The sequence below is a fragment of the Somniosus microcephalus genome, chromosome 1, assembly GCF_052327205.1.
Source record: "Somniosus microcephalus isolate GS21.2 chromosome 1, FLI_Smic_1.0, whole genome shotgun sequence".
NCBI classification, from domain to species: Eukaryota; Metazoa; Chordata; class Chondrichthyes; order Squaliformes; family Somniosidae; genus Somniosus; species Somniosus microcephalus.
This window is the reverse complement of record NC_140987.1, coordinates 150,587,574-150,602,393: the sequence shown is the minus strand read 5'-3', so window position 1 is coordinate 150,602,393 and position 14,820 is coordinate 150,587,574. Positions and strand designations below refer to the sequence as shown.

At 38.8% G+C, this 14,820-nt stretch overlaps 1 protein-coding gene across 1 annotated transcript in view; it reads left to right on the top strand.

The window, feature by feature from the left end:
* Positions 1-2,038: 2,038 nt before the first annotated feature.
* The window catches only part of prdm6 (PR domain containing 6), a 336,457-nt gene continuing 323,675 nt past the window's right edge, over positions 2,039-14,820 (top strand). Inside the window, exons 1-2 of the mRNA XM_085986661.1 lie at positions 2,039-2,657; positions 8,558-8,862. Coding sequence (XP_085842787.1) covers positions 2,177-2,657; positions 8,558-8,862 — 786 coding nt within the window. The 5' untranslated portion in view covers positions 2,039-2,176. The remainder of the gene's footprint in view (positions 2,658-8,557; positions 8,863-14,820) is intronic.

Below are 14,820 nucleotides of genomic sequence, written 5' to 3'. Positions count from 1 at the left end.
TGGTCAGTATCGGTCATGGTATTTTCCTGCATTATGCCTCGCAAGCTTGGTTGTAGCGCGCAGTGTGTTATTATAATATAAAAGGAATGTGAAATAACCACAGGAACTCTAAAAGATCTGTTCACAATGAACTGTCAATATATCACCAGCTATTTGAGTGTTACATAAATAACGATCACTACTACAGAACTCAATACTCATGGTGTCTAGCACAGTGTAATAATACAGTACGCACCATTAGTCGTTGCTTTAATAATCTGAAGTTCAGAGTTCAGAGTATTTTGGAATCACGTTGGCATAATACATTCTTTTAAGTGAAGCAAATTTTTCATAGTCAACTTTATTTCGCACCAAAATTCCTTTCCGCGTGATTGTGTTTGTCTTTTCGCTGTGTGTTATCAATCTATGGACTAGATGACGGACGACCTTGTCAAAATGACGCCAGTCAAAACATTTCCAGCGCTGCCCCACTGGAGTTAGTAGAATATGCACCGCATTAGATAGAGACACAATCCAAACACACCAGCTACTTTCTCAGAAGCTGCTCCGATTGGGAGGGGGATGGATGGCCAGCCATTGAAACTCGAACCTGAAAATCCCATTACCTGCAGAACAACCGCGCGCTGAAAGAATTAAATGGTGCTTTGGAGAACATTGCGCACACGACCGTGCATGGGGAAATGACAGTAGTCAAAAAGTAACAATGAAACATGGAACCAGGAAAGAAAAGTTAAGTTAAAGATGAGGGAAACGGCGTATAAAGACATTCGTGCTGGAAAAGAATAGAGACAGAGACAGAAACACAAACGATGCTGATAGTATGGGCTAATGACTGGACGAGGAATGCATTTATACTTTAATAAAACTCTACTCGGTATATTCTGGTCATAGCTATCTAAACCATTTTATAACGCACCATTCGCTTACCCTTCATGTCAGACTTCTCTACTTCTGATCCACCCAAGTGACTTCTTCGCACTTTTCTGTTAATTGTAATGACAGGAGCAAACACATAGGACATGTTTAGTAGGTCCCCAATAACTCGGGGAATAGATTATATATACACATTGTTAAAATATATTATCCGGGCTGTAGGTCTGAAAAACGAACAATGTGGCACACTGAGCTGCGTTATGCAAATGAACGTGATTGCTGTGCTATTAGGTTTTAGTGTTATCTTTACGGAAATGTGATGGACATGGCTGGAGGTTGGAAATTGTATGTAGTGGGGTGTGGTTGCTTTATAGTTTTGATCAATGTTACATTCCCCCCTCCCCCGTCCACTCTCTAATCTGTGCTGTCGTAAAAACCACGTGCCCTGCTCCAAGTCAGCTTGTAAACGTTATAGGAACCTCATAGATGAACAGAATCCTGTGGCTCGGATCTAACACACGCCGACTTCCCACACAAGAACCATGCTTTTCGGTAAATGAGTAAACAAATTTAAAGAAAGCAAGAAGCCCCTGTTCTTACAATCTGAAGTCTGATTGGAATAACATCGTAGGTAAGTAGTGTCAAAACGGTATCCCACGGCGTTATTCAGTACTGTAATTGTACAGAGGGACGTCAGTTCCAAGTTGGGCAGCTGATCTAGGAGTCCTGCAAGTTTCCTGCAAGTTATTACGTTATGAATTTACTTCTAAGAAAGATCTGGTGAGAAGAGATAGTTGGTGCCATATTACGATATTCACGCGGTATCTAGAAACTTGCTGACAAAAGCAAACAAAACATATATTTCCAAAATGTTCATTTGTCATATGTAAAAGCCGCACATTCTTGCAATTTTATTTTTCTAGTTCTTTTGTGTGCGTTGTGCTACAGAATTGTAAAATGCTTTGTAATTACTTGACCTTTCACTTCAATTGTGGTCAACTACTGAACATAGATTCAAACTAAGCGCAGTTCTCGCAGGTTGAGTACCTGTGTGTAATACAGCTTGCAACTCAGAATCGCTTAAGTAAAAACGTGTTTTTGTATTGAGATGAGATCTCATTGTTAAACAATATGTTTATCATAAACGTTTTATTTTATATATTGCGTATAAAGTCCAAGGAGTACCTAAATATATTTAAAAGCTTAACTTTGAATAACTTACAAAGATTAGTTTTGTGCATTATATACGTAGTAATTAGCTAACGGTATTTTTTTTAATTATTAAAGTCGGAAGTCTTTTGAGATGATGAAACCCAGCGAGCCCAGTGGATCTGCTTTCCTGAAGGTCGATCCCGCCTATATCCAACATTGGAAGCAGCTTTTCCCTCAGACCCAGCTGAAAGTCGGCTCCCTGACAGTGATTCCCAACCAGCTGCAGCCGCTCGATAGAGCTGGCCCGGCGAGCGAGAGCCTCCGCCAGCACTCGGGACCTCTCACCTCTTCGGCGTCCTCATCCGCCTCCTCGTCCTCTTCTTCGGCGTGTTCCCTGTCCTTCTCCGGCCTGACCCCGGTTTCTGTGCCGCAGATCACGGTGCTGGGGCAGCGCCCGGGTTCTGATCCACCCTTGGCGCTCAACGGCAATCAAAGCAAAGAGCTGTGTTCATCCGGGACCGAGAGGACGCCAAGATTCTCCTTCACAACAGAGGATCTGGACTATTACCTGTACGGACAGCAGAGAATGGAGATCATCCCTATCAACAACCACACAACCGACCCCAATAACCGTGAGTAAATCATTTCCACATTCTCCTTGCCTATCTGCATATTTCCCTCCAACATAACGTCAATAAAGGAAATATATTTCAAATTGCAGACAGTGCAGGCAAAGTATATTGTGAGGTAAGGTGTAACATTTGATTACCCCAACCAGAATCCTCACCCCAACCGACCCCAACATAGTTTCCCCACTTAGATAATATTAGTCCCAAGCAGGATCACAATTTCTTGCATCAACACAACACGTCTCCGAGACTATGCTCTTCCCAGTCGCAGATGACAAAAGTTTTTATTTGATTTTCAAAAAGCTTATATAACGTTTTCACCACCGCCTCATATCAAAGGCAACTGGTTTGAAATAAAATGAAAAAAATATATACAGCACAAATCCATTATTTTATGCACGGAACACGATAATGCCTGACACTGTTACAGTTTGTGTTTGGTTTGGTTTGTAACTCTACCGAATTAAACCTTTTCTTTGTTGGAATCAATAACAAAGGATTACGAAGCAACATAAGTTGCTCCCTAGAATTGGCTCCGCTTGCAGCTATCGCGTCCTTTGCTTTTGTACAGACTGAACACACGTTTCCTTATCATCAGTGAAGCGGATAATGTAAGTATATTATCATCAGTCAACGTTCCTATTAAAGTATTTTCAGCCAAGCTACACAAAACATTTTTTTTGCCAATAGTGATCAACTCATTCAAACATCAAAATAATGGCACTTTATACATATCAAAATAAGTGCTCTCCAGCAAACTAAAAAAAAGATAGGATGCATTTAGACCACTTAAAAATACCTAATACCGTAATGCACAACTTTAAGTAGAATATGACTGAGTCAGATACGATAGACATGACACGCAGTCAAAAAGACAGCGAAGGGGAACGAACACATACTTTTTAGCTGTCCCTAATTATTCCATAATTACAGTGATGCTTACATATGCATTTGAAAACACTACATACTGCAAAACTAAACGTGATTTTAGTTCAGTCCTGAGCGACATCGCGTAAAGACAGACTTAAAAAGCACTCGCTGTGAACGGCACCCATTGATTGTGCTGTAACTTTTTAGTTAAGAACAGTTAAACATTTAAAATAGTTGACAGGGAGGTGGATGCAGGAATATAATCCTATCATCGACAGACTCAGGCAAAACATTTGTTTTCTGGAATCCATAGATACTTTTTTGTTTGATCGATATTTTTTCAACAGCTAAGCTGAGATAACTCATTTCATATATAGAGCAGCTTGGATGAATGGGCAAGGTCTTTACAGATGCTGAGGTAAACAGAAACCAGTGAAAGATTTCACTGTAAGACAGAAATAGATCCTGGAGTTATAGAATTAACTGATAAACGTCACCCAACTTCCCGATCCAGTATTCTTTCAAAAACTCCAAATACGGTATCCCAAATGATCAAATATGTCAAATTAGCACATATCCTCCATAATCTAAACCGTCATTTCAAGAGTGACTACCACCTCTAACTATAGCTTTATTATCCATATTTCCCTTGGTTGAAAGGTGGTGAATGTTTATTTAACGTGATAAAATGGTCCATCAGCACTAATCTCCATCGATAACTGCCACACAAAGATGAGCGATGAGCGGACAAGACACAATTAATTGCCACTAGTTTTCTGGAGAAAGCTGGCCGAATCGACTGTATCAGGGCACCGATCGATCGCCTCAGAGATGCTATTCATCATCTCGGTATTGTTTGGGTCTCTTAGGGACCAGCCGCAGTTTTATCTAAAAATCCTATCTGTCTTCCCCCAAACTCCGTCAGCCTGGTAAAATCCAATCAGCTGCCCAACGGCGCCATACAGCCCCAGTCTTCATCTCTGTAACAAGGAGCGTACCGAGTATTGGTAGAAAAATACAGCAAGACACAGTCGAGTGAGGGAGATGTACTCACATGACAACTGTGTTTTTGATTGTATTGCTATTCCAGAGAACATTATTATATCTATATATATATATATATAGATATAAATGATTGATGGATCTTGTGTGGGATTTACATAATTAATGCAACATATTACAAATCTGATATATTCATATTATGATAGGAACTTATCAAGTGATGTACACTTTAGAATCTATGCTTTTGGGTATATACCAGTGCCCCATGTGTAGATACGTGCGTGGAGAGGTTGCAAATACACTATTTTGCCATTTTAATGCAATCTTGTATTGACAGCAAAACAAAATTATGATATAGTTGAATGACTTTCTAATATTGCGTAATTGGAAAGACGTTTATCTTATAGACAAAGGCTGTTTTATGTTATGTGTATTTTATTCTGGCTCTTTTTCCTGGCGGCTCAGATTAACCATAAAGCATGTGTGATATATGTAGTTGTCAATTTAAAATAGGTAAGAATATTCGATATTGCTGTTCAAATATTTCACGTGTAATGTGCGCTGAAGGTTAAACTGTGGATGCGGGTAATGGCGACCAATTATACGTAAAGTACAAAAAGCACTTCGCTTAGTGTTATTTTATGAACTTAAAATTGGTCATATGTGTATTTCAGAAAGCAACCTTGTTTGTAAGCAAACTAATGGGAAACGATAAAACATTTTTTTCAATTTAAGAGACACAGTCTATCGCCGTTAGGATAATTGCTATGAATAATTCAGATAATTCCTATGTGACTGTATTGTTACAAGGAAACGTCCAAACAATGGGTGACAAATGCAGGGCTCTTTTAAAAAGTTTATCAAGAAGTTTGTACAAGAAGCTGCAATCGTGGAATTGAATTCAATTAAAACATATAATTGGTTTCCTGAACAGCAGATAATTATATGGCCGAGGGGTGGTATCTCCAGGTATTGTAACTTTTAAACCATTTTGACCGCAAGTACACATAATCTAATTATCAGCACCGTTTTCGGCGTGGGCAAAGTTGTAGTTCGGCCGCACTGAAATGCTTGGGCTTTTTGAACGGTCGTCGTATCAAACGCTATTCAAGGATTGCATTAAAACGGACAGATTGTCGTGCAGGCCTGTTTAACTTTCAACTTCAAAGTTGGGATTTGTTGGTGTTTCTTGTGTGTGGTTTCAGACGGAGGAGTGTAAGGACAGTACGATGGGAACGGTTTCAATATGCATATACACATTAAACTGAGGGTAACATGTTAAACGAGTCCAATTAAAATATTGTTTTAACAGCTTATCTTCACCTTTCTCCCTTTGTAACAAAGTAGCATAATATCTTAAAATATCTTACAACGTTGGATAAAATTTGGTGAAATATATATTTAACACTAAAAAAATCTTTTACAATATTTGTACTGAAACATTATAATATTTAGCCTTCCGTTAATGAAACGCAAAAATATGTTTCAAAAGGGAAATTTTGTTTGCATGTATAATAACCCCGCAGCATGTTAACCAACCCCTCCAGTTTGAAACTGAAAGTGGCGCGGCTGCTGTAAACTTTGACTGAGTTGAGAAGAACAGTCGGGCGGCCGCTGTTTGATGTGAACGGGACGGGCTGTTTGGAAAAGAGGCTCCGTCCTGTGAAAGAAACTGGAAAGCGGTGAGTGCAGGGGTGGCTGCAAGCTTCAATTTGTTCCAATCCCTGTTCTCCCTCTCCGTCTCCCATTCATAAAAACAGCATCGGTCGCTCGACACGACCACTGGAATGAGTTTCCATGCGTCAAACACGCTACAGATAGACCAACAAATCTTCAGAGACGAATCTGAATGGCAAGTTTTGTTGCAGAGCGCGACTGATTGTTACTACACTGACTGCACTAACTGCAGTGGATACTGTCTCAGCCTAGTATCCCGCACCTACCGCCCTTTTTACCGTGTCTTTTGAGTCACCCTGAACTTTTTAACTCCTAAAATGTGTGTGTTTTTTAATATAAAGCAATATTTATCTATCCCAAGCTCTCCACAATTCGTGCCTGAAGAATATTTTTTGTGAGGCAGCTTGTTACAAACATCCCCAACGAGAATCATGAGTGATCGGGATTATAATAGTTATAAATGTGTCTGATAGATTATAGTTCTAAAGTAAAATGAACTGTCGCATTTGGAAGAATGTCATCACTTCTTGATTATTTACTACTTTTGGAAATTAATTAATACAATTTAAATTAATAATAGGATTACTCATTTTTCTGTGGTACTTAATGCTGGGCAATGGGATGTTCCAGAATGATTTCTCACTCATTTGACACTTTTTCTGTGTCCGAATCTATTGGTGAATTCGTACTGTTGTCCCATAACCAACACATTTGATGCAAATTTCTCGCTACTTAAAGATTGTTTGGATTAAGATGTCTCCCCGAGACATTGCGGTGGTTCGTGACATTTACTCATAGTCTTGTACACATTCCCAAGTTTCAAAACCAAGCACAAAGCACAAAGCACAAAAGTGACTTGGACAACATAAATACACAGCATCTAAAAACCGAGTCAGGTGCTTCGGCCAATGAGTGACCGCCAGCATCAATTACATTAAAAAAAGACTCAAGTGTGAGACTTCAGGTGAATTATACTAAATGAGAAAGTTTTAAACAGGGGTAGAACTCAAGATGCAGATAACTAGGAGAGGGAGTGGAAACATGAAGCTGGTGCATAAATTCATTAGAGAAAACACAGGCGCGGACAGGAAAGCTTAGTTCGTGCACTGATTGTAACTATGGTCAGTACAGTACTTCGGGCTTCACCGCGCGATCAAACAGAAAAATATGCAAATTGAGCCTATAGAAAGTAAAGAAAGTTACACTTTGAAATTTACTACATAAATTATTATATAGCGATAGGTAGATAGCAGTTTATACAATCTACCGTTACTGACAAAAACCTTTAAATCCAAATTTAAACGCTTACATAGTACATATAAGTAATCAATTAAAGACACATTAGCCAGGACACGTTTTGAGAATGATTTTCTAAAAGCTGTAATGCTGGTAACTTTTGAATGTTTGTATTTAGGCTGTGATGTGTTGAATGGGGCCTAGCTCTCCATCCTTTTTACTTTCCACTTGCGAACTATATCCGGGAACATGATTTTGTAAAAATACAAGAAATTCACTTTAAAAAAACAAAACAAAAATACGCAATGGCTCCATTTTGCCTCTTTATAAATCCCGATTTCTTTCCCTCTGTGTCTGCACTAGTGAAGTCTGTACAATAAATAGAATCTTTAACCCTTGTTGTAAATTGTAATAAGATCAGTAAGGGATAGGTTGCCACTTGCTGTTTCTGCCCGTCTCCTTCCACTAATCGACTGTCTCCGTCTCTCCCCTCACAACCCTTTCCATTAGTCCTTCCTGTTGCCACGCATTCTAACCTCATATCTTGCTCACCACTCAGTCAAACCTGTCTCCTCTCCCAGACCAGTCATTCTAATCTGTCCTTCCTTGCTGTCTAGTTTAACCTGTCCCTCTGTATTAGCAGTAAGTACTGAATGAAGCGTCTTCATGATCTAGTTTGCCTACAGAACAACATTCACTACACTTTAAAAAGTAATTCATTATGCGGAGTACTTTGTGATGTTTCGACATGAAAGGCATTGTTTAAATCTAAGTGCTATTATTAGTACTGTAGTAGTCTAGTAGTCTATGCCTCTTTGCAGTTCTTTTTTTCTTGCTGCCTCTAAGCTGTTCCCTGCCTCCCTCCTTCCTTTATAACTCACTGAAATCTGTCTGCTCTCTCTCTCTCTCTTGCTGCTCAGTCTAACTTACCCTTTCACTTATGACTTGGTGTAACCTATTGCCCTCCTTTGCCTCTCAGTCTAACCTCTCCCTTTGCAGCCAGTTTAACCTATGACCTCATCCTGGTCACCCATTCTAATCTATGCCTGCTCCGCAGTCACATAAACTAAGTTGTCCCTTCACTTGCCGCCTAATCTAAATTGTCCTTCTCTCCTCAGGCTGTGACATGTGTGCTGACAATCGGAATGGCGAGTGCCCAATGCATGGGCCACTCCACTCACTGCGTCGCCTCGTGGGTACAAGCAGCAGTGCAGCCACAGCTCCACCCGATGTGCCATGCGGGCTGCGTGAGCTGCCACGGGAGGTGTGCCTGTGCACGAGCACTGTGCCAGGCCTGGGCTATGGCATCTGTGCAGCACAACGTATCCCACAGGGAACCTGGCTTGGACCTTACCAGGGAGTTGCCATCTCCAGGGAAAAGGTGCAGGTGGGAGCTCTCAGGAACAGTCGTCACCTCTGGGAGGTAAGAAGCAACTGGCCTTAAACCACTTGAACATCAATATATTCTGTAGAGCTCCTGAATTTGTTTGTGATGCAAATGTTACATAAAGGCTACAGCATGGCGAGCTATGCTATAGGATAAAATGTTACCATTTGTGATAAAGTTGTTTGCATGAAATATTTTCCTTTTTCAGAGATTTGACATCACATTCTAATTACTGGAACAATGTTTTCATGAAAATCTATTTTGAAGAGAATATTCAAAGAGCAAATATCTTGAAAGTCACATCACACAACAGTAAATAAATTGGAAAGCACACTGTCCCCAACTATATTGGAACCAAATTACCAAGTAATACAGTATACGTTTAAATTAATCTTTTGGAACCTCTTTAGCTTCTTCAGGGTTTAACATATCAGTCTACTTGTGATATATAAATTATATCACATGAGCCTTCACAATGTATGCTCTATATCTCTACATGAGGCTGAGCAGATAACTCACCAGCATTGAGTTCTGGTCACTTAGGAGCGATTCATCATATACTGTGATTGGCCATGACATTTTCTACTTTTTACGCTTGCAGTATATTTTGTACTGAAAATAGAAATGTGTATTTTTGTGGTTGTTTGAATTTTTTTTAATGTTACTTTATCATTTACAATCATAACTGTCAAAATATGATTCTTATTTTCATTATTATTGTCCACACGTAAATGGGGCACTGCAGCTAAGAAACATTGATTATTTTCACATAGGTGGTTGGTGTATTTAGTGCTGGTTCTGACATATGAAATTGTAACATTAACATAAGGTCTTAGAATCATAGAATCATACAGCAAGTTGAATATGAAACAAGTAGTGGGCCAGATTTTGCAAAAAAAGTAATGGTGTCTGAATGAAGTACCCCGTTAATTAATGCTCAAATCGACCTGCAACTTGTAGCAAGGAAGAGATACCCCGTGAACTGCGAATTGCCACAAGTTACTGGTTGATTTGTGCCGCTCCACTGTTAGCGTCACAAACACAGGATCTCGAACTTAACCTCCCGTGATTTTCATGAAGTGGCTGCATTTGCACATTAATTGCCCATTAAACTCACCACAGAAAGTTAAGTCTAGTAATTATCAGCATAAGTAACCTTTTAACGACGTGATAATTATTCATGACTGCCAATCAACCTCTATTGCGCAGAAAATGAACAATTATAAGTGTGGAGTCTCATTCTTTCAGGTTGTGAATTGATTTAGGAGCTTTTAAAAATGTCAAATTTTAAATTACATTTTTTTCTTGCTTTTCCTTTCTGTCTTTCCTTTCTCTCTCTTAATCCACTCTTTCTTTTCCTCTCTTTATTTCTCTTTCTGTAGCTGATTTGCCATTGAATTCTCCTATTCTAATTCACCCTTTTTCTCAGTCCTTCCTCTGTTTATTTCTCAATCCTTTAATCTCATTGGTTAAGGGGATACACTGTTTGTCCCATTGTTCACCAAGGTACCAGTTGCCCTGTTGTCCTCACTGTTATCAGCTCACACTTCCAGCAATTCTGTGGGCAAAAATTTTAAAAGCTAAATGTGCAATTGTATGTCTAACTAACGGGGCATGCCACAAGATGCCCCGCCTGAGCAAAATCTGGCCCGTTGTATTTCCTGGAAATCCAGCTGTTACTGGCGGTTATCATGACAGAGGCTCAGCTTATTCCTTTCTAGAAAATGATGCCACCCCAATAGCTCGCCAACATGAAAGTACATCTGGAATAACATCCAGTAAAATATTACTTGTATTGTGGCTGAAAAATCAAATTTTATTCTGACATTTGACAAAGGCTAATATGAATAAGGACTTTTGGGACACTAGATTAAATAAAAGGTTATTAGCTCAATAATGTTGTTTTCTGCGTATAGTTTTACTTCTAAAGCAGGAAACCATGATCCTTCACTGGAAATATTTTATGATCCAGGTATTTAAAACACTTGGATGACATAGATGTAAACAGCCGACTTAACCTAAACTGTGGTTGAAGAACTAGAGGATATAGTTCCAAAATTAACAATATTGTTTCAAAATTAACAACCTTCAAGCAAGACTAAAGAAGTTGGAAGAGATTTTTTCTCATAGAGTAAGTGGATATATGAAATGTTTTTAAAATGTCTCTCCTAGTATCTGAATCTTTTTCCAGGATCAATCTGTCAATCATCTCCATAATCTTGAAAACTTCAATTATGTCATCATGAAATCTCTTTACAAAATAAACCAGTGTAGTTCCCTTAATTTTTCCTCATAATTTTCCCTACAGTGAGGTAGAATCTATGATATGATATATATGATATACCATATATGGTCTGTGGAAGTGCTGGGTGTAATGGGTTGAATATTCTTTTTGTGCTCCATGCTCTGCTATGTTCTGAATGTTGCATTGAACCTGTGACTATATGGTTGCAAAGCCAGCACTGTATTCTCATTGCTGTTCAGTTGTCAAGGGTGGCTCTTTATTTTCTACTTTTAAGTTTGTACTTTTGGTATTTTATGTTAAAGCTGCTATATAAATTCAAGTTGTTGTTACTTTGCCCCAACAATGGGGAAGATTGCTTTTGGATTCTATTTCTGGCAAAATTGTAAAAGCATTCTAGAAGAATGCATTAATGCTTTCACTAAAAATAACTATCAGAGGAAATTCTCCAGCTAAGTTTACAGTGTTGTGAACACAAAGTAGCCAGAGGAAATTTCCCTCCAATGTGTTTAACCCCTCAGAGGAGTGTGTCACTATGTTTTATTCCATTTTCTACACCAGTCATTCTTATAGGAGTCTCTCTGAGTGACAAACTTAGTGTCAATTTGTGGCAAACTAAATGCAAATTTGCTCTGTCCACTTGTGCCCATTGTAAATTAGATTGAGTCTGCCCAATGTCATTTCACTTAGTCATTTCACTTAGTACACTCGTACCATTACAGCTAACAAAGCCAATCAGTCTGCTTGCTTGAGCTGGATTCAAACTGAGTACCTACTATGGTGCCTAGTCCTCATACTTCCTGCTTTTATTTTTCACAGCTAATAGTATGGTCCTTAAGAAAATTCCTTATCAAAAAGATAATTGAATAGGCATTTATAACATTTTAGGACATGAATCCCAATTACAACCCTAAATCTATAAATAAGCCTACTCTTGCATACATAAAATTGCAGTTGTAGTGTCTATTGTAATATTGTTTTCTATTTTTAGACATTTGCAAGGCACAAACCAAGGATGTTATAGAAAAAAAGACTAAATTAAAAAAATCTTGCAGTTCTATAGCCCACAGACTTGTGATGGGGTTCCTTTTGGCAACTATTTGCTGCTTTAGCAAATGTCATAAGATTTCAAATATATTTTAAACTGCTTTTCAATACTTGGATAATATTCCACTGAGCTCTTTGTTGGTCCACAGTGGCTTATCTCAGTTTGGTGCTAAGTTACAGCACGTACAACCTGTTGCCCATTTCGCCCATATCTGTTGAAAACAGAAGAAAAAAGCTTGCATTTAAACAGTGCCTTATCATGTCTTTTAGAAACGTCACAATGAATTACTTTGAAATGCAGTGACTATTGCTCTGTAGGCAAGCATGGCAGCTAATATGCACTCGGCAAGATCCCACAAACAACAATGAAATAAATGACCAATATTATGTGATCTTAGTCATATTGGTTGAGGGAGGAGTGCTTTCCAGGAAACCAAGGGAACTCACTGTTTGTCTTTAAATATTGCTGTGGAATCTTTCACATCGACACCAACTCAAAAATAGGCAGACAGGATAATGTCTCACTCAGTGGACAGCATTTCTGACAATGCCACACTCCCTTAGAATTGCACTGGAGTGTCAGCCTAGAGTGGGGCTTGATCCCATGGACGGACGTAAAAGGCAAAGGTGCTGTTGATAACAAAACTGAAGGAATTCAGAGAGGAAATTGCAGATGCTTTGACTGTAATTTTTCAATCCTCATAAAAGCAAATTGTACTGGAGGGTTGCCAATGTAATGCAAGAAGAGAGAGGAAGAAAAACCTGGTAACTATAGACTAGTTAGTCTACAGTCAGTTGTGAGCAAATTTTTAAGCATTGATTTTAACTCCTGGTGAGAAGCTTGGGAGTTTGAGTTGAAGACCTGGCAGATTTTAACTACTAGGCCTCATTTAAACGTTGTCGGTCAGTCTGTTTTGAGAAGAAAGTAGTAGGTAACCAACAGAGGAGGACGAAGATTGGGTGGACTGGAGTCTATCCCCCAGCACAAAGGTGTCAGCAGTAAGCTAAGTCATAGGATGGGGAGTGTTTGGAGGTCTTGCAGCTGGGGTGAGGGGAGAACCCGGGGCAGCAGAGGCCTGGACTCCTGCTCTTCCTATCCTCACTAAGGAAAGGTTTTTACTTACTTTCAATGGCCTTGCTGGCTTCCCGATAGCTTTACCTGGTGGGGCCTCTTCCCACTTAGGAGCAGGTTAAAATGCCATTGGGTTCCATGTATTCATGGGACCCTGATTTTCATTTATTAGCAAGCACTTAGAGATACATGAGATAACCAAGGACAGCCAGCACAGATTTGATAAAGGCAAGTCATGTTTGACAAACTTAATAGGGTTTTTTTTTTGAAGAATGACTGATTGTGTAGATAAAGGGAATGCAGTAGATGTACTATATCTGGGTTTTCAAAAGACATTCAACAAGGTGTCTCACAGGAGGGTTGCTACAAAAACTTAGGTTTATGACATAATGGGAAATGGAGCAGCATGGATAGAAAGTTGGTAATGGGCAAGAAACAAAGCATTAGGGTAAATGAGTGATGCTCTGATTAGAAAAAAAGTAGAAATGGTATACCCCAGGGGTAAGTGCTGGGTTCATTTTTGTTTTTGATATTAGATTTAGGCATAAGGAACAAAATATTTAAATGCACAAACAACACAAAAGTATGACATTTGTCAAACAATGAGGAGGAATATAAAAGCCTTCAGGAGAACATAGACAGGTCAGCAGTATGGGAAAACAGGTGGCAGATACAATTTAATGCACAGAGATGCAATATAACGCATTTTGGGAGGACAAACAAGGAATGGGAGTATACACTTGATGGAGAGATGCTGAAGGGTATGATTGAATAGAGAGACCTAAGCATGGAAATACCTGATTCCTTAAAAGTATGAATGCAGGTAATATATTTTTGGGTTTAAAGATAGGGGAAAAGAGTACAAGAGCAAAGAGGTAATGATACATTTTTACAAGACAATGGATTCGTTCACAATTACAACAGTGTATGCAGTTTTGGGCATCCCATTATAGATAGGACATTAAAACAATATTAGTTCACCAGGATGAGAAATTATAGTAATGAGGCGAGACTTGAGATACTAGAGCAGTCTGATTGTATATGTATGTACAAGAATGCTGTAACTTGCAAAAGGGAAAGGGATATGTTGTAAATTTAATGTTTAGCATCTTTACATGAACATAGCTTTTCATCAAACACTAACCAGTAGCATTATTTGTATTGCACTATATTCCTTAAAACAAAAATTGGCCTATAAAATGAAACCTAGGGAACCAAGCATTTGTGAGTCACATGCTGTTAATGTTTGAATATGATTTTAAAAATATTATATCCTGGATTTTCTCTCCCTCCATTTTGGCCAGATCAATTACCTGCCGATGGCCTCTTTCACAACCTTTTTATCTCTCTCTCTGAAATAACATTGTACTACATTCTCTTGTACTTGACTATATTTTGAAATGGAAACTCATTGCGTATTTTCCTGCTGTAACTAATTCTTTCTTCAGACCTCAAAACTCCTAAGTCCTTCCATCCTTCTACAATCTTCAGTCTTTTAAGATCCAATTTTCGTGTCACTTAATCACTACTTCATGAGTTGTCTTGCCTTCTGTTTTACTTTTTCAACCTTGTTGCTGCCTAGACTATGAACCTTGACCCTTCAGCTTGGTTTCTCAATAAAAAATGTGAAATT